At 43.4% G+C, this 24335-nt stretch overlaps 2 protein-coding genes across 4 annotated transcripts in view; one reads left to right on the forward strand and one right to left on the reverse strand.

Moving 5' to 3' along the window:
* The first annotated feature begins 1 nt into the window (after position 1).
* Positions 2-21002, forward strand: si:dkey-119f1.1 (Structural maintenance of chromosomes protein 6-like). Of its 2 annotated transcripts, none has more exons than XM_029744736.1 (27): positions 2-165; positions 597-735; positions 3012-3129; positions 3365-3470; positions 3863-3999; positions 4225-4286; positions 4396-4476; positions 4750-4851; positions 5108-5227; positions 5395-5493; positions 5653-5799; positions 6050-6138; positions 6276-6440; positions 13286-13464; positions 13626-13827; positions 13973-14087; positions 14427-14587; positions 14720-14855; positions 15038-15118; positions 15315-15485; positions 15716-15853; positions 15983-16128; positions 16426-16551; positions 16816-16921; positions 17156-17308; positions 18310-18407; positions 20449-21002. In XM_029744736.1, exons 2-27 carry the CDS (start codon positions 610-612, stop codon positions 20558-20560), a joined length of 3276 nt encoding a protein of 1091 aa, XP_029600596.1. In that variant the 5' UTR covers positions 2-165; positions 597-609; the 3' UTR covers positions 20561-21002. The 2 variants fall into 2 exon arrangements, with proteins under 2 accessions (XP_029600596.1, XP_029600606.1); XM_029744746.1 differs by having other exon boundaries at positions 597-693.
* LOC115183902 (cytochrome P450 2K6) overlaps positions 20836-24335 on the reverse strand; it is a 9877-nt gene continuing 6377 nt past the window's right edge. Inside the window, exons 4-10 of one of the 2 annotated variants that reach the window (XM_029744912.1) lie at positions 24038-24187; positions 23736-23896; positions 22658-22849; positions 22370-22511; positions 21942-22126; positions 21637-21778; positions 20836-21438 (exon numbers count right to left, since the gene is read on the reverse strand). In XM_029744912.1, coding sequence (XP_029600772.1) covers positions 21242-21438; positions 21637-21778; positions 21942-22126; positions 22370-22511; positions 22658-22849; positions 23736-23896; positions 24038-24187 — 1169 coding nt within the window. In that variant the 3' untranslated portion in view covers positions 20836-21241. The remainder of the gene's footprint in view (positions 21439-21636; positions 21779-21941; positions 22127-22369; positions 22512-22657; positions 22850-23735; positions 23897-24037; positions 24188-24335) is intronic. The other variant, XM_029744976.1, reaches the window with a different exon arrangement.

Below are 24335 nucleotides of genomic sequence, written 5' to 3' on the forward strand. Positions count from 1 at the left end.
CAGCTGAGTGGATAGCGTCACTTTACATGCAAGCTATGTCTTTCGATATCTAGCTACCGCCAAAATTCGCCGATAAGCATTGCATAGCTAGCTACCAAAGTCCCTTTTGTGGATATGTTTATTTAAAAACCTTTCCTGCTAATTTACCGACAGAGGTCTTCACAGGTAAGAATGTATTTGTTAGCAAACGTTAGCTAGTTAACGTTACCGGGTTGCTAGTTGGCTAGCTAACGCATAGAGAATGATAGAGGCCTCAGTGGCCAAAATGCCATCTTAGCATTGGGACAGCGCCTCCACCATTTTAATGTTGGCAACCGAGTGGGACTTCCAACTTCATTGTCTGATCCCTCCTGGTAACCCATTTGGAGTCATGTCCAATCAGGTTCATCAGGAGGGTTCAGCCAATCGTGAAGAATACAATAATCTACTATAAATGTCACAGACTCAAAGATGAGTCCTCTATCTATCTCTATGAGCTAATATTAGTAACTTTCTAGCTAGCTAAGTGTAGCTAACGTTAGCTAGTTAACAAAGAAGTTCTAGCTAGTTAACTGTTTAATTTCTAACGATGGTTTTCTATGATCTGTGTTATACAGGGTGTCTAAGAAGATGTCTAAGAGGAAGAGCAACTCAATTGGAGAGAGCCCACACAAGAGAGTCAGACCCACAGAGGTTCTTGATGAAGATAATGAAGTGGGTCCCAGCCAACCCCCTGTGCCATTAGGATCACATACGGTATCTAAGTTAGCTACTGTACATTTCATTTATTTGAGACCCTTATAAGAGTAGACTCTGGAGTTGTCACTGTCAGTCTAGGGTTGTGCTCCTGTGCTGTATCCAGATTATTATACCTTCATACAGTGCCGTTCCTGTACAATAACAAGGGGCGCTATTTCTTTCCTAATGTAAAAAATATATATAACAAATTTAGGCAGCAGGGATCTTGATCGTCTCAGCTGTAACCAAGAAACTTGATCTTGCAAGCTAGCCACTTAGCTAACAAGTTAGCAAACCAAATGCATAGCTGCAGCCCTGATCTGGATAATTTCTTTGGCACATCTTAGTTAACTCATAGTTTTTTTATTTAACCTTTATTTTAATTTATTAGTTATAAGCAGTGGTGTTGCACGGTGCCCCAAACTAAAATACCACGGTACAGTGCATTCGGAAAGTATTTAGACCCCTTGACTTTTTCCACATTTGTTACGTTACAGCCTTATTCAAAAATTGATTAAATGTATTGTTTTCCTCATCAATCTACACAATACCCCATAATGACAAAGCAAAAACAGTTTTTTAGAAATGCATGTATAAACAAACAGGAAATATTCATTTACATAAGTATTTAGACCCTTTACTCAGTACTTTGTTGAAACACCATTGGCAGCGATTGCAGCCTCGAGTCTTCTTGTGTAGGACTCTATGAGCTTGGCACACCCGTATTTAGGGAGTTTCTCCCATTCTTCTCTGCAGATCCTCTCAAGCTCTGTCAGTTTGGATGCGGAGCGTCGCCGCACAGCTATTTTCAGGTCTCCAGAGATGTTCGATCGGGTTCAAGTCCGGACTCCGGCTGGGCCATTCAAGGACATTCATAGACTTGTCCTGAAGCCACTCCTGTGTTGTCTTGGCTGTGTGCTTAGGGTTGTTTGTCCTGTTGGAAGGTGAACCTTCGTCCCAGTCTGAGGTCCTGAGCACTGTCAGGTTTTCATCAAGGATCTCTCAGTACTTTGCTCCGTTCATCTTTGCCTCGATCTTGACTAGTCTCCCAGTCCCTGCCACTGAAAAACATCCCCACAGCATGATGCTTCCACCACCATACTTCACTGTAGGGATGGTGCCTGGTTTCCTTCAGATGTGACGTTTGGCACTCAGGCCAAAGAGTTCAATCTTGGTTTCATCAGACCAGAGAATATTGTTTGTCATGGTCGGAGAGTCCTAGGTGCCTTTTGGAAAACTCTAAGCTGGCGTTCATGTGCCTTTTACTGAGGAGTGGCTTCCATCTGGCCACTCTACCATAAAGGCCTGGTTGGTGGTGTGCTGCAGAGATGCTTGCCCTTCAGGAAGGTTCTCCCATCTCCACAGAGGAACTCTGGACCTCTCTCATAGTGACCAGTGGGTTCTTGGTCACCTCCCTGATCAAGGCCCTTCTCCCCTGTTTGCTCAGTTTTGACAGGTGGCCAGCTCTATGAAGAGTCTAGGTGGTTCCAAACTTCTTCCATTTAAGAATGATGGTCACTGTGTTCTTGGGGACCTTCAATGCTGCAGAAATATTTTGGTACCCTTCTTCAGATCTGTGCCTTGACACAGTCCTGTAGTCCTGTCTCGGAGCTCTATGGACAATTCCTTTTGACCTCATTATTTGATTTCTGCTCTCACATGCACTGTCAACTGTGAGACCTTATATAGACAGGTGTGTGCCTTTCCAAATCATGTCCAACCAATTTAATTTACCACAGGTAGACTCCAATCAACTTGTAGAAACATCTCAAGGATGATCAATGGAAACAGGATGCACCTGAGCTCAATTTCCAGTCTCATAGCAAGGGTTCTGAATACTTATGTAAATAAGGTATTTCTGGGTATTATTTTTAATAAATGTTCAAGAATTACAAAAAAACTTTCATTATGGGGTATTCTGTGTAGATTGAGGAATTATTTTAATTTAATCCCTTTTAGAATAGGGCTGTAACATAAAAAATTGTGTAAAAAGGGGAAGGGGTCTGAATACTTTCCAAATGCACTGTATATACTGTGTACTGCCCAAGCCTAGTTGTCATTTATTGTTGTGATTTGAAATATGTCAGGAAAATTGAGCCTATTTCATTCTCAATTTGCCTGACGTATTTCAGTCACAACAGCAGGAGTGACAACACTGACAGTCTGCAGAATCTGCTATTATATATTTTATTAAAAGGGAAATAATCAATGACCTGATGTAACTGAAACATTACTGTGCCTCCATATTAAAACATTAGGATTTCCTGTAACATCTTTGCTTTGTTTTGTTGCAGACTGTTGGAGAGGTGGGCATAGTGGAGAGCATCTCCCTGAAGAACTTTATGTGCCACTCTCTGCTGGGGCCATTTGCGTTTGGGTCCAATGTCAACTTTGTCGTCGGCAACAATGGAAGTGAGTTCCACCACTTCTTCTTCCTGACTCTTTAAAAAAAAAGGGGAAAAAAGAAAATGTTTTTACTCTCAAGATGGTTTAATTGTCGACTGATTATAGATTGTTTGTATAGTGTCTCCACCTGTTACTCTATCGCATGTTTCTTTCAGTTTTTCAGTATTGATCCAATGATGATGCTCAAAGATTTCAGTGCCATGGGTCTGTGTCTGATATTGTGTTTCTAAACGACGGACAGGTGGAAAGAGTGCTGTCCTCACAGCTCTTATGGTGGGCCTGGGAGGGAAAGCTACAACCACAAACAGAGGGTCCTCCCTAAAGGGATTTGTGAAAGAAGGAGAGAGGTACTCGTGTTCCCTGATTGTATTTCCTCACTCCCTTGTCTTTGGGGACTATTTCTGCCTTGAAAGACTGGTTCCAGATGTCTGTTAGAAGCATGGTCATTTACCCCAGGCAGTAAACCTCTGTAAATGGAGATTAGTGTTAACATGCATCTGGCATCCTTGCAAGAGTAACTATTATTTCCCCTAGGAATTTCCATACAATAAAACGTGTCCCAAGAGATTCAAGAGTTTGTGACAAACTGTAAATGTCAGTGGCTACAGACTTCCCGTTCCCTAATGTGTTAACTATGCCATCTGCCCCATTTTGATAATGCCTACAAAAGTGCCACGTTTATCTTACTGTCATATTTGAGTCATATTGCAACCCTGTTTGTGTCCCTCTGCTCTCCCAGTTCAGCTGACGTCTCCATAACACTGCGTAACAAGGGCAGGGATGCCTACAAGCCAGAAGTGTTCGGCCAGGCTATCATAGTAGACCTCAAGATAACCCGTGAGGGCATGAGGACCTACAAGCTCAAGAGCAAAGCAGGTAATTAATGTAATAAAAATGTATGGATTAACACTCTGTAAATGGGCCCTTCATTCAAACAGGCCTATGGATCTGAGATATGTGCCTGACACTTTAGTGCAAAACTCCCTTTAAAATCAATCTACATAGTTTATTCTGGATCTAAACATTAGGCTATATTTCAAAAAGTGATTCACTGAGCAGTAGATGCAGTATGAGCACATAATAATGTACTTTGTCTTGCAGGTCATCTTGTGTCTGCGAAGAAGGATGAACTTTTGGCCATTCTGGATCACTTTAACATCCAGGTACTACAACTTCTGTTGACCACCTGCAAGACTGTATGAAAAGATTGGAAACACTGTTGCTGTGATAAATAACTATTGATATATTTTGTATAATCATTCTTTTCCGAAGGTGGATAACCCTGTATCTATGCTAACACAAGAGATGAGCAAGCACTTTCTGCACTCCAAAGGAGAAGGGGATAAGTACAGAGTCAGTTTGATATACTTAAATCTTTTCATTTATGAAATTCTGTATTTGTGGAGGGCATGGTGTAAATTAAGGTAATAGCATTCATCTTGCCAGCCTATGTTGCAGGTATCAAATCTCTGCTATGTCTTATTGCTGCATTCTCAGGAAGTGGTTAAATGTCAGTCTGTGGTTTTCAGTGTCAAATAGCATGAGGGTGAAAGAGCTCAATGTAGGCCTACCTTTTAGGACGGCTCTTACCTTGTTAGTGACTAAGTGTTTTTTTTTCTTCCTCAGTTCTTTATGAAAGCCACACAGCTTGAGCAGATGAAAGAGGATTACACCTATATCATAACGACTAAAAATGTCACTCTAGACACTGTGGAGAAACACGAGGAGGTACGAATCCACTTGGCTTATGTGTGGTGTGTTATGAAATCACCCATCCGAAGTCCCTTGAATGCTTTCATCCAATCAGCCCTGCAGCATGTAGTCCCATAGTGGGTTTAGTTTTTATTACTGAAAGATTACAGGGGCTTATAAAGCTAGAATTCAAGCTCTGATATGCAAAGTCTTGTCCATGAACAACCAAGAGATCTTAATGGAGTTGTTATAAAGTAGCACTTTTTTTTAAGTGTGAATCATTCTGTTTCAGTGTCTGGAGGGGTTAAAGAGGAAGTACCTGGAGAAAGAGGACCGGGTCAAAAGCCTGGCCTCGCTGGACGACATGCACAGTAAACTGGAGGAGCTGAAGAATCAGATGGCTTGGGCTCTGGTGAGGGGAAGCAGCATATCTTCAAAATATGAATCTAAAAATGTATTTATATTATTTGTTTATTTATCAGGGGTCATGCACAACCGATACAGTGTAGCAGATTTAGCTACCCAGCTAAATACCTAATCAATCTGATGTGAAATCTCTTTTGCTCTGTCCTGCACCAGGTGTCTGAGATGGAGAAAGAGGTGAAGCCCATGAGAGAGAAGCTCCAATCAGAGGAGAGGTCCACCGTCAAATACGACCAGAAAGTAGACGAGTGGAAGGTAACTAACATCACCCTCTTAGTTTTACAGCCATAAGAATTTGGTGTGTGTTTCCTTCACATTAAGGAAAAATGCAGCTATTACATAAATTCAAAGTGACTATGTCCCCTTGTTTGTCATTGCTGATGATTGTTCTTTATGACCTCACTTCCTGTCCAGGCCAAGGTGGTGGAGGCGGAGAAGAAGTACATGGGTATCCGGGAGCAACTGGAGGCAATCACTGTGAGGGTGCAGCAGCTTGAGCCACAGAGTGCTGAGCTGAAGAATGAGGCTCAGAGCAGAAGCAAGGCCTTCAACACAGCCCAGGTGAGAGAACAGTGATGAGTGTTACTATACCCCAGAATACCCCAGAGTCTTCTAAATACCAGGGGTTTAGCAAGTGACCGAGATAAGGCTTAACATCATTAACCATAACATCTCCATAATCACAACTGCAGCACAATGAAAAACTACAGCTTCCAGAGCTCAACACTAACTATATGTGAGAGCTCGATAACGAGGAGCTCTTTTCTAGTTCACTAGCTGTTGATTCATCTTAGTGGTGTCTCTCTTACAGGCCAGTGTACACAGATTCAAGACCAATCTGAGAGACCTGGAGAAGGACAAGGATCAGCTCTCCAGGAGAATTAATGAGCTCAAGTTGAGGTAGTGCCTCGGATCCTTTCCTACCTCTTTTTCACTTTCAAAATAAAACTTTTGTTGCCATGGGAAAAGTCATTGAATGTTTTCCACAGTCACAAACGGGATTTCTTTCCCTTTTTTCTCCTTTCTGCCTCCCACAGTATCAGCCAGACGTCTGGTGCGGAGACCCAGGTGCGTGTGGAGCGCATGGAGAAGCTGCAGACAGACCTGGACACTCTGAACTTCCAGGACTCCACCCTAGGTCAGCAGATGGAACAGTTCCAGCAGGCTGTGTCCCGGGCCAAGGACGAGCTAGAAAAGATGATGTAGGCACTGGAAACTCCATTATATACAGGCCTGTATATAAGACTTGGCTGTACAACGTACACACAAACACACACACACACACACACACACTGTAGTGTCATCATAGGAGTCTGGAGCCATGCCACAGTGTTAACAGGGCTTATGAAATACTCTCAGGGTGTAGTCTAATGTAAACATTATGTGACAGCCATATCAGAAGTAGGAATATTATTTTGTATTTATACAGTTGAAGTCGGAGGTTTACATGCACTTAGGTTGAAGTCATTAAAACTTGCTTTTCAACCACTCCACACATTTCTTGTTAACAAACTATAGTTTTGGCAAGTCGGTTAGGACATCTACTTTGTGCATGGCACAAGTCATTTTTCCAACAATTGTTTACAGACAGATTATTTAACTTATAATTCACTGTATCACAATTCCAGTGGGTCAGAAGTTTACATACACTAAGTGTGCCTTTAAACAGCTTGGAAAATTCCAGAAAATGATGTCATGGCTTTAGAAGCTTCTGACATAATTTAAGTCAATTGGAGGTGCACTTGTGGATGTATTTCAAGGCCTACCTTCAAACTCAGTGGGAAAATGGGAAAATCAAAAGAAACCAGCCAAGCCCTCAGAAAGAAAATTGTTGACCTCTACAAGTCTGGTTCATCCTTGGGAGCAATTTCCAAGCGGCTGAAGGTACCACGTTCGTCTGTACGAACAATAGTATGCAAGTATAAACACCATGAGACCACGCAGCCGTCATACCGCTCAGGAAGGAGACGCGTTCTGTCTCCAAGAGATCAACGTACTTTGGTGCGAAAGGTGCAAATCAATCCCAGAACAACAGCAAAGGACCTTGTGAAGATGCTGAAGGAAACAGGTACAAAAGTATCTATATCTACAGTAAAGCGAGTCCTATATTGACATAACCTGAAAGGCCGCTCAGCAAGGAAGAAGCCACTGCTCCAAAACCACCATTAAAAAAAGCCAGATTACGGTTTGCAACTGCACATTGCAAAGATCGTACATTTTGGAGAAATGTCTGATGAAACAAAAAAGCAACGGTTTGGCCATAATGACCATCGTTATGTTAGGAGAAAAAAGGGGGAGGCTTGCAAGCCGAAGAACACCATCCCAACTGTGAAGCACGGGGGTGGCAGCATCATGTTGTGGGGGTGCATTGCTGCAGGAGGGACTGGTGCACTTTACAAAATAGATGGCATCATGAGGATGGAAAAGTATGTGGATATATTGAAGCAACATCTCAAGACAACAGTCAGGAATTTAAAGCTTGGTTGCAAATGGGTCTTCCAAATGGACAATGACCCCAAGCATACTTCCAAAGTTGTGGCAAAATGGCTTAAGGACAACAAAGTCAAGGTATTGGAGTGGCCATCACAAAGCCCTGACCTCAATTCTATAGAACATTTGTGGGCAGAACTGAAGAAGCATGTGCGTGCAAGGAGGCCTACAAACCTGACTCAGTTACACCAGCTCTGTCAGGAAGTTGGGCCCAAGTTATTGTGGGAAGCTTGTGAAAGGCTACCCAAAACGTTTCACCCAAGTTAAACAATTTAAGGCAATGCTACCAAATACTAATTGAGTGTATCAACGTTTGACCCACTGGGAATGTGATGAAAGAAATTAAAGCTGAAATAAATAATTCTCTCTACTATTCTGACATTTCACTTTCTTAAAATAAAGTGGTGAACCTAAGACAGGGAATTTTTACTGGGATTAAATGTCAGGAATTGTGAAAAACTGAGTTTAAATGTATTTGGCCAATGTGTATGTGAACTTCCGACTTCAACTGTATATACAGTACCAGTCAACAGTTTGGACAAACCTTCTCATTCAAGGATTTTTCTTTATTTTTACTATTTTCTACATTGTAGAATAGTAGTGAAGACATCAAGACTATGAAACAACAGATATGGAATCATGTAGTAACCACAAAAGTGTTAAACAAATCAAAATCTATTTTATATTGCCGATTCTTTGAAGTAGCCACCCTTTGCCTTAATGACAGCTTTGCACACTCTTGGCATTCTGTCAACCAGCTTCATGAGGAATGCTTTTCCAACAGTCTTGGAGTTCCCACATATGTTGAGCACTTGTTGGCTGCTTTTCCTTCACTCTGCAGTCCAACTCATCCCAAACCATCTCAATTGGTTTGAGGTCGGGTGATTGTGGAGACCAGGTCATCTCATGCAGCTCTACATCACTCTCCTTGGTCAAATAGCCCTTACACAGCCTGGAGGGGTGTTTTGGGTCATTGTCCTGTTGAAAAACAAATGATGGTCCCACTAAGCGCAAACCAGATGGGATGGCGTATCGTTGCAGAATGCTGTGGTAGCCATGTTGGTTAAGTGTGCCATGAACTCAAAATAAATCAGTGACAGTATCACAAGCAAAACACCATCACACCACCACCTCCATGCTTCATGGTGGGATCCACACATGCAGAGATAATCCGTTCACCTACTCTGTGTCTCACAAAAACACGGCGGTTGGAACCAAAAATCTCACATTTGGACTCATCAGTCCAAAAGACAGATTTCCACTGGTCTAATGTCCATTGCTCGTGTTTTTTGGCCCAAGCAAGTCTCTTCTTATTGGTGTCCTTTAGTATTGGTTTCTTTGCAGCAATTTGACCATGAAGGCCTGATTCACACAGTCTCCTCTGAACAGTTGAAGTTGAGATGTGTCTGTTACTTGAACTCTGTAAAGTATTTATTTGGGCTGCAATTTCTGAGGCTGGTAACTAATGAACTTATCCTCTGCAGCAGAGGTAACTCTGGGTCTTCCTTTCCTGTGGCGGTCCTCATGAGAGCCAGTTTCATAATTGCGCTTGATGGTTTTTGCGACTGCACTTGAAGAAACTTTCAAATTTCTTGAAATGTTCCTAATTGACTGACCTTCATGTCTTAAAGTAATGATAGACTGTTTGTCTTTGCTTATTTGAGCTGTTAATATTGACTTGGTCTTTTACCAAATAGCCCTATCTTCTGTATACCACCCCTACCTTATCACAACACAACTGATTGGCTCAAACGCATTAAAAAGTAAAGAAATTCCACAAATTAACTTTTAACAAGGCACACCTGTTAATTGAAATGCATTCCAGCTGAAATATAAGATTAGATTTTTTTTTAACACTTTTTTTGGGGTTACTACATGATTCCATATGTGGTATTTCATAGTGTTGATGTCGGTTGCTGGACCGAATCCCCGAACTGACAAGGTAAAATCTGTCATTCTGCCCCTGAGCAAAGCATTTAACCCACTGTTCCCCGGGCGCCGAAGACGTGGATGTCGATGAAGGAAGCCCTCCGCACCTCTCTGATTCAGATGGGTTGGGTTAAATGTGGAAATTCTACAATGCAAAAAATAAAGAAAAAAACGTGTGTGTGTGTGTGTGTGTGTGTGTGTGTGTGTGTGTGTGTATTTACATACATACATGCATACATGTATGCATACATACAGTGGGGGGAAAAAGTATTTGATCACCTGCTGATTTTGTACATTTGCCCACTTACAAAGAAATTATCAGTCTATAATTTTAATAGTAGGTTTATTTGAACAGTGAGAGACAGAATAACAACAAAAAAATCCAGAAAACCGCATCTCAAAAATGTTATAAAATGATTAGCATTTTAATGAGGGAAATAAGTATTTGACCCCTCTGCAAAACATGACTTAGTACTTGGTGGCAAAACCCTTGTTGGCTATCACAGAGGTCAGACGTTTCTTGTAGTTGGCCACCAGATTTGCACACATCTCAGGAGGGATTTTGTCCCACTCCTCTTTGCAGATCTTCTCCAAGTCATTAAGGTTTCGAGGCTGACGTTTGGCAACTCAAACCTTCAGCTCCCACCACAGATTTTCTATGGGATTAATGTCTGGAGACTGGCTAGGCCACTCCAGGACCTTAATGTGCTTCTTCTTGAGCCACTCCTTTGTTGCCTTGGCCGTGTGTTTTGGGTCATTGTCATGCTGGAATACCCATCCACAACCCATTTTCAATGCCCTGGCTGAGGGAAGGAGGTTTTCACCTAAGATTTGATGGTACATGGCCCCGTCCATCGTCCCTTTGATGCGGTGAAGTTGTCCTGTCCCCTTAGCAGAAAAACACCCCCAAAGCATAATGCTTCCACCTCCATGTTTGACGGTGGAGATGGTGTTCTTGGGGTCATAGGCAGCATTCCTCCTCCTCCAAACACAGCGAGGTGAGTTGATGTCAAAGAGCTCCATTTTGGTCTCATCTGACCACAACACTTTCACCAGTTGTCCTCTGAGTCATTCAGATGTTCATTGGCAGACCTCAGACGGGCCTGTATATGTATCCTTGAGCAGGGGGACCTTGCGGGCACTGCAGGATTTCAGTCCTTCACGGCGTAGTGTGTTACCAATTGTTTTCTTGGTGACTATGGTCCCAGCTGCCTTGAGATCATTGACAACAATCTCCCGTGTAGTTCTGGGCTGATTCCTCACCGTTCTCATGATCATTGCAACTCCACGAGGTGAGATCTTGCATGGAGCCCCAGGTCGAGGGAGATTGACAGTTGTATTGTATTTCTTCCATTTGTGAAAAATCGCATCAAATGTTGTCACCTTCTCACCATGCTGCTTGGTGATGGTCTTGGAGCCCATTCCAGCCTTGTGTAGGTCTACAATCTTGTCCCTGACATCCTTGGAGAGCTCTTTGGTCTTGGCCATGGTGGAGAGTTTGGAATCTGATTGATTGATTGCTTCTGTGGACAGGTGTCTTTTTTATACAGGTAACAAACTGAGATTAGGAGCACTCCCTTTAAGAGTGTGCTCCTAATCTCAGCTCGTTACCTGTATAAAAGACACCTGGGAGCCAGAAATCTTTCTGATTGAGAGGGGGTCAAATACTTATTTCCCTCATTAAAATGCAAATCAATTTATAACATTTTTGACATGCGTTTTTCTGGATATTTCTGTTGTTATTCTGTCTCTCACTGTTCAAATAAACCTACCATTAAAATTATAGACTGATCCTTTCTTTGTCAGTGGGTAACCGTACAAAATCAGCAGGGGATCAAATACTTTTTTCCCCCACTGTACATACAGTCGTGGCCAAAAGTTTTGAGAATGACACATTAATTTTCACAAAGTCTGCTGCCTCAGTTTGCATATACTCCAGAATGTTATGAAGAGTGATCAGATGAATTGCAATTAATTGCAAAGTCCTCTTTGCCATGCAAATTAACTGAATCCCCCAAAAACATTTCCACTGCATTTCAGCCCTGTCACGAAAGGACCAGTTGACATCATGTCAGTGATTCTCTCGTTAACACAGGTGTGAGTGTTGACGAGGACAAGGCTGGAGATCACTCTGTCGTGCTGATAGAGTTTGAATAACAGACTGGAAGCTTCAAAAAGAGGGTGGTGCTTGGAATCATTGTTCTTCCTCTGTCTACCATGGTTACCTGTGCCGTCATCATTGCTTTGCACAAAAGGGCTTCACAGGCAAGGATATTGCTGCCAATAAGATTGCACCTAAGTCAACCATTTATTGGATCATCAACAACTTCAAGGAGAGCAGTTCAATTGTTGTGAAGAAGGCTTCAGGGCGCCCAAGAAAGTCCAGCATGCACCAGGATCGTCTCCTAAAGTTGATTCAGCTGCGGGATCAGGGCACCACCAGTACAGAGCTTGCTCAGGAATGGCAGCAGGCAGGTGTGCGTGCATCTGCACGCACAGTGAGGCGAAGACTTTTGGAGGATGGCCTGGTGTCAAGAAGGGCAGCAAAGAAGCCACTTCTCTCCAGGAAAAACATCAGGGAGAGACTGATATTCTGCAAAAGGTATAGGGATTGAACTGCTGAGGACTGGGGTAAAGTCATTTTCTCTGACGAATCCCCTTTCCAATTGTTTGGGGCATCTGGAAAAAAGCTTGTCCGGAGAAGCAAAGGTATGCGCTACCATCAGTCCTGTGTCATGCCAACAGTAAAGCATCCTGAGACCATTCATGTGTGGGGTTGCTTCTCAGCCAAGGGTGTGGGCTCACTCACAATTTTGCCTAAGAACACAGCCATGAATAAAGAATGGTACCAACACATCCTCCGAGATCAACTTCTCCCAACCATCCAGGAGCAGTTTGGTGACGAACAATGCCTTTTCCAGCATGATGGAGCACCTTGCCATAAGGCAAAAGTGATAACTAAGTGGCTCGGGAACAAAACATCGATATTTTGGGTCCATGGCCAGGAAACTCCCCAGACCTTAATCCCATTGAGAACTTGTGGTCAATCCTCAAGAGGCGGGTGGACAAACAAACAACCCACAAATTCTAACAAACTCCAAGCATTGATTATGCAAGAATGGGCTGTCATCAGTCAGGATGTGGCCCAGAAGTTAATTGACAGCATGCCAGGGCGGATTGCAGAGGTCTTGAAAAAGAAGGGTCAACACTGCAAATATTGACTCGTTGCATCAACTTCATGTAATTGTCAATTAAAAGCCTTTGACACTTATGAAATGCTTGTAATTTTACTTCAGTATTCCATAGTAACATCTGACAAAAATATCTAAAGACACTGAGGTAGCAGGCTTTGTGAAAATTAATATATGGTTATATTTCATTTATATACATATATAAATTAATGAATGAATGAGAAGGCTGAGATTGTTTTGAATTATAACCATATCCACTCCTCAACTGTGTTTTATTAAGGGTGAGTGCCATGAAGCCATAAAAAAAACAGTGAAACATAATTTTAAAAAACAACAGGAAAATGTGGAAAGGAAGAAAGCTGTTGAACAGGAGCAGAAAGGAGCCCTAACCCGGAACAGGAGCCCTAACCCTGTGTGTTTTTGTCTCTGTTTCTCAGGCGAGAGGAGGAGGACCTGAAGAGGTCTATGGAGGCCATCAGGAGGAAGTTGCAGACCATGGAGGGCAGCCGCTCCGACCGCCTGCGCCGCTTCGGGGAGAAGATGCCCGCGCTGCTCGCCGCCATCGAGGACGCCGACAGGAAGGGCCAGTTCAGGAAGAAACCAGTGGGACCGCTGGGTAAGACCTTTTGTGTGTGCGTGTGTATTTCCATGCAAGCGAAAACTCTTATCTTACTCTTCATTATCCTTTCTGGATGTTATGCTTATTTGTGTAACCTTGTCATTGGTTAAAATAAAGCTCTTTCCAATGCCCTCTCTCTCCCGGTGTGCCCCATGCAGGGTACTGTATCCGTCTGAAGGACCATGAGCAGGCCCTGGCCGTGGAGAAATGTCTGGGGAGCCTGATGGTGGCCTTCACCTGTGACAACCACGAGGACGAGAAGTTGCTGCAGGGCCTCATGAGAGGGTACTACCAGGGGGGTAGGAGACCCCAGATCATCACCTGCCAGTTCTTCAACAGGGTCCATGACACCAGTAGGCGGTATGGCTGTTGGCTACCTACCACACCTGGCTTTAGGCTAGCTGGGCTTATGTACAGGCTTATTTGTACCTCTCTAAGGGTTAATTTTGTTCTCTGTAACCAACATGTTTTCTGTCGTGTGTGTGTGTGTGTGTGTGTGTGTCAGGGCTGTGAACCACCCTGACTACCCGTCAGTCCTACAGTCTCTGGAGATCGAGGACCCAGTGGTTGCCAACTGCCTCATCGACCAGAGGGGCATAGAGACCATTCTGCTCATCAAGGTAGGGCCATGGAATCTACTGCCACCATAGTTAGAGTTCACTCAAATGTCATGATGTCACCTTGGATTGGCCAGTAGTGACTGCAATTATGATTCTTTACTTTGTTTTCAGTGTCGCCCTCTTTAAGGGAGAGTTGACTCTTTTAAAGTTTGAGCCGATAATAAGCTAAAACTTTAAATACTTGAACTATCTCCATGTAACAACTGATTTGCATGCTAAAAACAACATGAATGAACTTCAAGCCACTTCCTGTAGAAAACAGTAGCCTTTTGGACAGAAGGGAGGGAGAAAGGTTCCATTTCTGTGGTTCAAACCCCTCTGTCTGTAACTACCATGTAGAGTCCTGCAGAAGCCCGCAGAGTGATGCAGGGCAGGCAGCCCCCTAGAAACTGCTACCAGGCCTTCACCAAGGAGGGAGACCAGTGCTACAACAACCGCTACTACTCCAACGACCAGAGGAGGTGTGACTACCTTAGCAGAGACGTAGAGGAAGAGATCAGGTAATGTGTGTGTGAGACGTCCATTTGTTTTGAAAAGGTTTCTGCTGCTCTGTTTTTCTGACTCAATTTAATTATGTGGTTTACCTTTCTCCCTCTACCCCTTCTCTCAATATCTCCATGTATCTCACTCAGGCAGTTGCAGGAAGAGATGCGGAACAAGGAGGCCCACTTGGATCGGTTCAGCCAGCAGAAGCAGAGGGTGGAGGAGGACATCAGGAACAACAACGGTCTCCTAAAGAGGGCCTACGACGACAGGAAGAGGGCCAAGGTAACACACACGCACTTCTTAAGATCTTAGCATCTTGCTGAAGCTGGCCTTTGTGACAAAAAAGCATCTCTCTCCAGAGCCGTACCATGGATCCAACTAGAAATTATTTTGGAGGGCACAATGGTTCACCTCTGATTAGTCTTGATGTGGAGTTACTAGGTCACAACTCTCCTCTCCTCCAGGATAAGTTCAGGAGGCTGCAGCAGGAGATCAGTGACCTGCAGAACGTGGAGGAACCCCAGTCTGAGGACCTTAAGCCTCTGGTGGGTACACACGTCAAGGCACAGGGACAATATTTTAACATTTAGTTTTAGCTAATGTCGTTCATGAACATCTCGTTCCCTTGTTCTCTCTCTTTCGCATTCCAACTGATATGATATACACAAACTGATGCACTCACATTCCACCACACACACACACACACACACCCTGTTTCTCCTGTCACACTCTGGCCTTCAGGAGGAGGAGCTGGAGGAGATCAACAATAAGATTTCAGCAGGTCGTGCTGAGAGTGAGGAGGCCCGTAGAAAGATGGCCCAGCTGAAGGCTTCCTGGGAGGAGGTGGAGCAGAGGTACCGCCAGCACAAAGACTCCATCAGCACCGTGGCCGAGGAGGCCGAACCCATCAAGGTTAGTCACAACAATATGGACTTCAATTTCTATTAACACCGAGGGAAGTTTGGTGTGCAAACAAGGAATGAACCAGGAGAGTGAAAAGGACGTAAAATAGTGATAACCCATGTCCTCATTTTGTTCCATACAGGGTCTCCATAGACATAATCAATCACACACAGATTAAACAGAGAAAAGGTAAAGCCAATAGATGGCGATACATCTCTACTTTCCCCTTGTTTTCTCAGGAGGAGCTGAGTAAGAGCGACCAGGATGTGGAGAAGAGCAAGCACCATAAGAAACACTACGAGGACAAACGCAAGGTCCACATCAACACCATACAGGCCCTGAAGGCCAGCCTGGAGCTCAAGGAGCAGGAGCTCACGGTACGTTTGGGAGGAGTCAGTACGCTGACTAGTTATAATCAGGGCCATATTCTGTTTATGTTGTCTTTTACTTCCTGTGTGTCCCTGCTTAATGTGTGTTTTCCTTGTCTCAACCGTCCTGTGTCCCAGGCGTCTGTAGTGAAGGCCACAGAGATCTGTCCAGAGCGGTCCGAGGTGCGCCGGACAGCCAGGAGTCTGGACAGCGAGATCAGCCGTCTGAAGCTGAAGATCAGCACCCAGCAGGACCAGCAGGGAGACCGCGAAGAAGTCATCAGGTAACCTCCACCACCCCTAACCTCTGACCCTTCACCCCACACAAACATTTAACGGATGTTCCACTCAAAATAGAATCAGATTTTTTTTCCCACTTGCCTTGGTTTTAGTTGATTCCCTAAGAGTTCTTGGATATATATTTAGGTTACTTTGGTATTGTTATATAGGGTGTTATATAGTGTGTTATATATAGTATGTTTTGACAGTATTTCCATATAATAGGGCTGTCCCTATGAAAATGGGTAATCTAAGGGCAGAAGGTAAATGTTGCTTGCCTTCCTCCCTCTTCTCCCATCCAGGCAATACCAAGAGGCCCTGGAGAACTACAGTAACATTAACCAGCAGGTGAAGTGCCTCAAGCGCTTCATCCAGGTCTTGTGTAAGATCATGGACGACAGACACCGAGTCTACACAGAGCTGAGGAGGTAGCTGGATCCACCATTTACTTCTTGTCTGTCAATAGAATATCTGTTATTTGACACCACTCACTGCCTCATAAGAGATCACAGAACAGCTGGATAGTACTGCTAGCATCAACGTCTGTTATAGAGCTATGCGAAATAGTTATTGAAAGACTGAAGGGAGGCCATCTCGATCTATCGATGTGTTAGATTTAACGGAAAGCAAAGCTGTTGCGCTATGGATTTGTTTTTAAATAGTTTTCCTTCCCACTATGCATCTCTTTTTAGGTTTCTCTCAGTGCGTTGCAAGATGTACTTTGACTCCATGCTGTCACAGAGAGGCTATATAGGGAAGATGATGTTCGAGCACAAGAACGAAACCCTATCCATCTCAGTAAGAATACACTACAGTTTTAATGCACAGATATACCTTTTCTCATGTACCCTTCTTGAATGCATAAGCAGTTATAGGTTCTAAAAAACTGTGTATGCCTAATAATCAAGTTACCCTCACATTCCCCTGCTCCACCCCTTTCCCATTTTGTCAATGGCTTTCTTTTACTCTTCTCTTTCTGCATCCTTCTTTGTCTCTGCCCATCTTCTCCCTCATCTTCCCTCCCTCTCTCAGGTCCAGCCAGGTGTGGGGGATAAGGCTGCCCTGAGTGACATGCGCTCTCTGTCTGGAGGAGAGCGCTCGTTCTCCACTGTCTGTTTCGTTCTCTCTCTCTGGGCCATCGCTGAGGCCCCCTTCCGTGCCCTTGATGAGTTTGACGTCTACATGGTAATGTTGCCACATCAGATGGATGGATGGATGAATGACTTAACCATTTTAAAATGCATATTAAAGGGATACTTCAAGATGTAGGCAATTAAGCATTTTTTCCTACTGTTAGGTTCTGAACAAACAAAGTCGGAACTCAAACGGATGACTAGGAAAAGCTCAAACCAAGTTTATTCAACCCACTGAGTTCTTCATCTGCAAAACATAACATACACATCACACAAGCATATATTTATACCTGTCGACTAGAAGTCACCTCCTTGTATATCTAAGAAAAACAATTCATCCCTGTTCCTGTTCCTTCGGGGTGATCTCTGGCCCCCCTCCCAGAGGTTTCTTCTCCAACTGTTGACCTTATCTCGAGTTGAGTTCCACATCCCGCCTTGTCCTAGTTCTACAGCAGCTGGCCTGTATTATCAGGAACTGAGGCTAGACGGATGCTTATTATTAATATTCAGCAACAACATGTTTGAACAGATAGAAATTTTCTCTCGTTCCCTTTGTCTCACTCAGTAACTTTCCACACACACAGTACCTATTCACCTTTCATTGACCCCTTACATATACATGTTAAGTAATCAATCCGTTCTAATATAGTGACAGGAATAAGTATATTTCAAGATAGAATCCAACACTACTTACCCAAAGTCAGACAAACTGATGGATACCATTTTTATGTCCCTGCGTGCAGTTTGAAGGAAGTTGAAGGTCATTAGCATAAAAAATGGTATCCATGAGTTTGTCTGACTCTGGCTAAGTAGAAAAAATGGTTTGCTGGTAATTGCTTGAATCCCGAAGTATCCCTTTGAGTTACCTCAGTCAAGTAAATACGTTTCAAATATTAACTTACTTTTAATCTAAGCTCATGTGTCTTCTGTAGCCTACACTGTGAGGACGGCTAAGATTGATACATTGTTCTTCATATTTTTGCTCAGTTATTTCAGTCAATCGTTCTGTTCTGTTGACACACTGTCTGTCAATAAATGTAACTGTTTTTTTAGGACATGGTGAACCGAAGGATATCCATGGACATGATGTTGAAGATCGCTTCTAGCCAACGTTACCGGCAGTTCATATTCCTCACCCCACAGAGCATGAGGTATTGTAGCCTTCCGTCACCCTCCTGTGTACTAACATTAAGCAACTCTGTTCTATTTTATATACTGGGTGGTTTGAGCCCTGAATGCTGATTGGCTGACAGCTGTGGTATATCAGACCGTATACCACAAGTATGACTAAACATTTACAGTGAGGGGAAAAAGTATTTGATCCCTTGCTGATTTTGTACGTTTGCCCACTGACAAAGAAATGATCAGTCTATAATTTTAATGGTAGGTTTATTTGAACAGTGAGAGACAGAATATCAACAAAAAAAAACAGAAAACCGCATGTCAAAAATGTTATAAATTGATTTGCATTTTAATGAGGGAAATAAGTATTTGACCCCCTCTCAATCAGAAAGATTTCTGGCTCCCAGGTGTCTTTTATACAGGTAACGAGCTGAGATTAGGAGCACACTCTTAAAGGGAGTGCTCCTAACCGCAGCTTGTTACCTGTAAAAAAGACACCTGTCCACAGAAGCAATCAATCAATCAGATTCCAAACTCTCCACCATGACCAAGACCAAAGAGCTCTCCAAGGATGTCAGGGACAAGATTGTAGACCTACACAAGGCTGGAATGGGCTACAAGACCATCGCCAAGCAGCTTGGTGAGAAGGTGACAACAGTTGGTGCGATTATTCGCAAATGGAAGAAACACAAAAGAACTGTCAATCTCCCTTGGCCTGGGGCTCCATGCAAGATCTCACCTCGTGGAGTTGCAATGATCATAAGAACAGTGAGGAATCAGCCCAGAACTACACGGGAGGATCTTGTCAATGATCTCAAGGCAGCTGGGACCATAGTCACCAAGAAAACAATTGGTAACACACTATGCCGTGAAGGACTGAAATCCTGCAGTGCCCGCAAGGTCCCCCTGCTCAAGAAAGCACATATACATGCCCGTCTGAAGTTTGCCAATGAATGATTCAGAGGACAACTGGGTGAAAGTGTTGTGGTCAGATGAGACCAAAATGGAGCTCTTTGGCATCAACTCAACTCGCTGTGTTTGGAGGAGGAGGAATGCTGCCTATGACCCCAAGAATACCATCCCCACCGTCAAACATGGAGGTAGAAGCATTATGATTTGGGGGTGTTTTGCTGCTAAGGGGACAGGACAACTTCACCGCATCAAAGGGACGATGGACGGGGCCATGTACCGTCAAATCTTGGGTGAGAACCTCCTTCCCTCAGCCAGGGCATTGAAAATGGGTCGTGGATGGGTATTCCAGCATGACAATGACCAAAAACATACGGCCAAGGCAACAAAGGAGTGGCTCAAGAAGCAGCACATTAAGGTCCTGGAGTGGCCTAGCCAGTCTCCAGACCTTAATCCCCATAGAAAATCTGTGGAGGGAGCTGAAGGTTCGAGTTGCCAAACGTCAGCCTCGAAACCTTAATGACTTGGAGAAGATCTGCAAAGAGGAGTGGGACAAAATCCCTCCTGAGATGTGTGCAAACCTGGTGGCCAACTACAAGAAAGTCTGACCTCTGATTGCCAACAAGGGTTTTGCCACAAAGTACTAAGTCATGTTTTGCAGAGGGGTCAAATACTTATTTCCCTCATTAAAATGCAAATCATTTTATACAATTTTTGACATGTGTTTTTCTGGATTTTTTTGTTGTTATTCTGTCTCTCACTGTTCAAATAAACCTACCATTAAAATTATAGACTGATCATTTCTTTGTCAGTGGGCAAACGTACAAAATCAGCAGGCAATCAAATACTTTTTTCCCTCACTGTATTTTTACTGCTCTAATTATGTTGGTAACCAGTTTATATTAGCAATAACGCACCTCAGGGGTTTGTGGTATATGACCAATATACCACATCTAAGGGCTGTATCCGGGCACTCCGCGTTGAGTTGTGCATAAGAACAGCCCTTTGCATTGGTATATTGGCCATGTACCACACCCCCCTGGGCCTTATTGCTTAATTTATATCATGGCTTTGCCTAATTATCTCTAATTTGCATTTTCACTTCATCAAAAATAGTGTACTTAAAATAAATGTCTTGGTTGGTGCTTATCTTCCCTATAGCTCTCTCCCAGTCAACAACCTGATCCGGATCCTGCGGCTGAAAGACCCGGACCGTGGCCAGGCGGCTCTTCCCTTTGGACAGAGGAATGAGGAAGAGGAAGAGGAGGAGTGATGGTCAACCTGAGACTGTTTTACAAAGTCCTCACTAAATGATGTGGATGTGTCTCACATTTGTTCTAAGTTAAGTGTTTTGTTATTGTTAAAATTCTAGACAAAAATAATGACCTAGTTTGCGTTTATTGATGCTGCTATTGCTTAAGTTAAAGTGTTGCAACGTTTTACCAAACACTACTTCTGTAAATGCTTTTTTCTTTTCTAACTTTGTACCGACTTAATTTTGTTACGAGGAATAATAGCACATTTTGATACACTTTGTATGGCAAGACAGAGATTTGAGAAGTCTTTAATTTGCTTTTCCAGTGACTAACAGAAGCTCAACCTGTTATATTTGTGCAGATTTTGTTGTTAAAACAATTGTCATGTTTGCTAAATTGTTTCAGTCGATCGTTCTGTTTCTGCAGACAATTTAACAAAATAAAATGATACTTCTGTTAGGTTTTGAAATGACCTTGTCATTGTCTAGATAAGTTCGATACATTTATATCCATTGCTTGACTGTACAATAATTGTCAGTACAGTTACATTTACAAAACTAGTTTTGTACAGTTGTGTTTTTAATGGTTAGTCCTGAGTGTTTTAGATTCAAGGCAGATGAGGTCTCCTACTACATCTCAAAGTGATAACTGCCCTTAACTCAGGAAAATCTGAAATACAAAGCCGTTGGGGTAATTCCCTAGGTGTCATGGAAACGAGGCAGGGCCCGCACTTTGATGGGTGGGGCGGCGAGGCCCAGGCCCCCGCAGGTGGAGATGTCCACGTCGTCAGCAGTCATCCCGATGGGGGGAAGGAAGGAAAAACGCTGCATGAGGGAGATGTAGAAGAGGAAGAGCTCCATGCGGGCCAGAGTCTCACCTACACACACTCTACGACCTGGGAAGGGAGATGGGTGGAGTAATTGGAGGATGAGTGAGTAAACTCACTTTTGCTTGTGACAATTCTACTAGTAGTACACAATGCAATCCTAAGCTATTGGCATGGGCACTATTGAATTACTACAACTGGTGAACATAAGGATGATGTCTGTTAAGACAATCAACAGTCGTACGTTCACAACTTGGCTCCTGTTACCTGCGGAGAAGGGCATGAAAGCCTCCCTCTTGACAAACTTGCCGTCGACGTTGAGAAAGTGGTGAGGGTAAAAATCATCCGGCTTCTCCCAGTGAGCCTTATCACGGTGCACTGACCTCAGAAGTGGGATAATGTAGGTCCCCTACACACATACACAAATTTGAATGTGCCATTGTCAAGGAAAGGATGTTTAGTGCCATATGGGGGACAGGTAGTATATTTCACTTTAACTTAACTCTCTGCTTATTGTTGATTCACTAAAAGGTGCAGGTTAGTGTCTGCTAGTTAGTTGTGAGTGGGCCTGCCTTAGGTATGAAGAAGCCTTTGAAGCTGATGTCGGCTGTGGTCTCGTGGGGCAGGCCCATGGGCAGGATGTCAGCGAACCTCTGGGTCTCGTGGATCACTGCGTCGGTGAAGGGCATCATCTGCCTGTGCTGGATCCTTGGCGTGGAACCACTAATCACCTCGTCTATCTCCTCATGGACCTTACCTGAGAGGACATAGGAAGTTGACCGAGTATAAGGAGGGCTTGTGAGATTTCACCTCTTTCTGTATTTTTATGCACCTTCTCTATTTGAAACATTTGTTAGTCAATCCCAGTTTGTATGTTTGTTTCATATTACACTTTTATGCTGTGGAATGAGAAGGTGGTAGCTTTATGGTAGCCTATTACTTTTAACTTATTTTCCTCATTGATCCAAAATGGCTGGTGACATGACATGGTTTCACTCACTCTGTATTTCAGGATACTTAATCATGATGACCAAGGCCCAGGCCAGGGTGCTGGAGGTGGTTTCCGTCCCAGCCACAAACATGTTGGTGACGGAACAAAGGAGGTTCCACTCATGGAAGTGGGAAGAGGGATTATCCTTTTCCTAATTGATATATTTTAGTTGAGGAAAGGCATTAGGTATGGGACCATTAAGAAGTGAGTTATACTGTATTGTGGGAGCTCTATCCCCCCTCAAAAAGGGTTTCCAAGTACAAAAATGCATTTTGACCCATAGTTGGTGTGACTGACATTGACCCCTGGGTTCACCTCCTGCTGCTTTTTGAGGAATGCGTCGATGTAGCTACGGGAGTCATTCTTATCCAGGATCTGTCTGTGCTGGATGAAACTCTTCCTGAAGAAGGCCTTCAGGTTGTCCTGGTACGCCAGCACTTTGTGGTGAGGCCCTGGCAGTGGGTGGATCACTGGGTACATGTTGTACAGCTGGAGAATCAAGCATGGGGGTTCCATGTTTATATGTGAGAAATTCACTTCAGTTTTTTTAACTTGTCAACTCACTCCGTCAATGTTACAATGAGTATTGTGAGGGTATTTTCTTTTAAATCTTACTAATGCTTGTGTACTAAAATATCCTTCTTTAAGCCTAGGCATTGGGCTTGAGATGGTTAAAGAAAGTAACTCAGAAAAGAGTGTGTGTTAATAGAGGCCTGTTCTAACTGTTCTGTGTGTGTAGTATGACCACATGATGTCTAGGAGCTCAGCCAAGAGCTGACGTAAATTAAATGTTAGCTTAACTGGAGACTGGGCAAAGTGTTATTCTGCACACCTGTGATAGAGCTACTGTTCTCTTTGGAGCTTGTTTCTGGGTGAAAGGTTCATGGGGGGGGGGAGGAGAGACATACATAATTTGGGCCAACATTAAAAGGCGCTTGCTTGCCCGTTGAACCGTTGAGCTACTGTTAGAGAAAGTATGTCTGGAGTGAATTCCTGTCACTTTGACACCTACTGTATTGTTCTCACTCAGTTACGACAGACGGAGACAACCTTTTCATTATAGTCTGTACCCTGTAACCCAGTTTCGTCTCCCCTTATGTACACATAAGATCGTGTTTTGCAGATGCTTGCATAAGATAGCTTGACTATATAAGGCTTCAGTACTATTTGTACGGCAGGCTTCCATTTCACCACCACCACGTGGGTGGTGGGACCAGCCTCATGTTTTTAATAAAAGTCATTCCTTGGTTGATTATTGACTCTGCCTCTCCTCATTATTAGTTAAAGGCAGATTTTCCACCACAGTATCCAGCATTTTAATACCTCTACGGAAAGGAACAACAAGTATCTCAAATACTGTCATGTAGTATCATACCTGAATGAACGGTCCACTGGCCAGCCTGAAGCTTTCGTAGTTCATTTCCAAGAGCTTTATAAAGATGGGGTCATCATACTCCATCCTGTGGCCCATGAGCAGAGAGACGATGATGTTGGATGCTGCCGCGTTCAGAGGAATGGTGGTCTGGAAGCCATCACCTGGCTCAGTCACAATAGTTTCATAGAAACACATGAATTAATGTCAATAAAATCAGTTTATTGTTCTATGTGTAGCATTTTGTATGGCTGTTGAATAATTATGTATTTGTAGTTTTATCTTCAGATCCAATATGGCCTCACCGTTATGAGCAGCAAAGCTTTTTACAAGGTTTTCTGACTCTTCAATGATTTTCTCCTCAATATTCCTCTTTCCCATTCCCAAATCCCTGAGCACCGTCAGAGTGAACCTCCGGATGGTCCTCCAGGAGTCCCCATGGCCGAATATGATTCCTGTTTTGACGGGGAGGATACATTGTCAGAATGTCACAGATTCTCTGTTTATTATAAGGAATAATTGTAGGTACCTAAAGTATTCCTTTGCTTTTTTATGTGGACCTGTAGGTTTGCTGTGGGATGGATTTTACCCAGCAGTTATCCA

The sequence above is a fragment of the Salmo trutta genome, chromosome 1 (assembly GCF_901001165.1).
Source record: "Salmo trutta chromosome 1, fSalTru1.1, whole genome shotgun sequence".
Lineage (NCBI taxonomy): Eukaryota > Metazoa > Chordata > Actinopteri > Salmoniformes > Salmonidae > Salmo > Salmo trutta.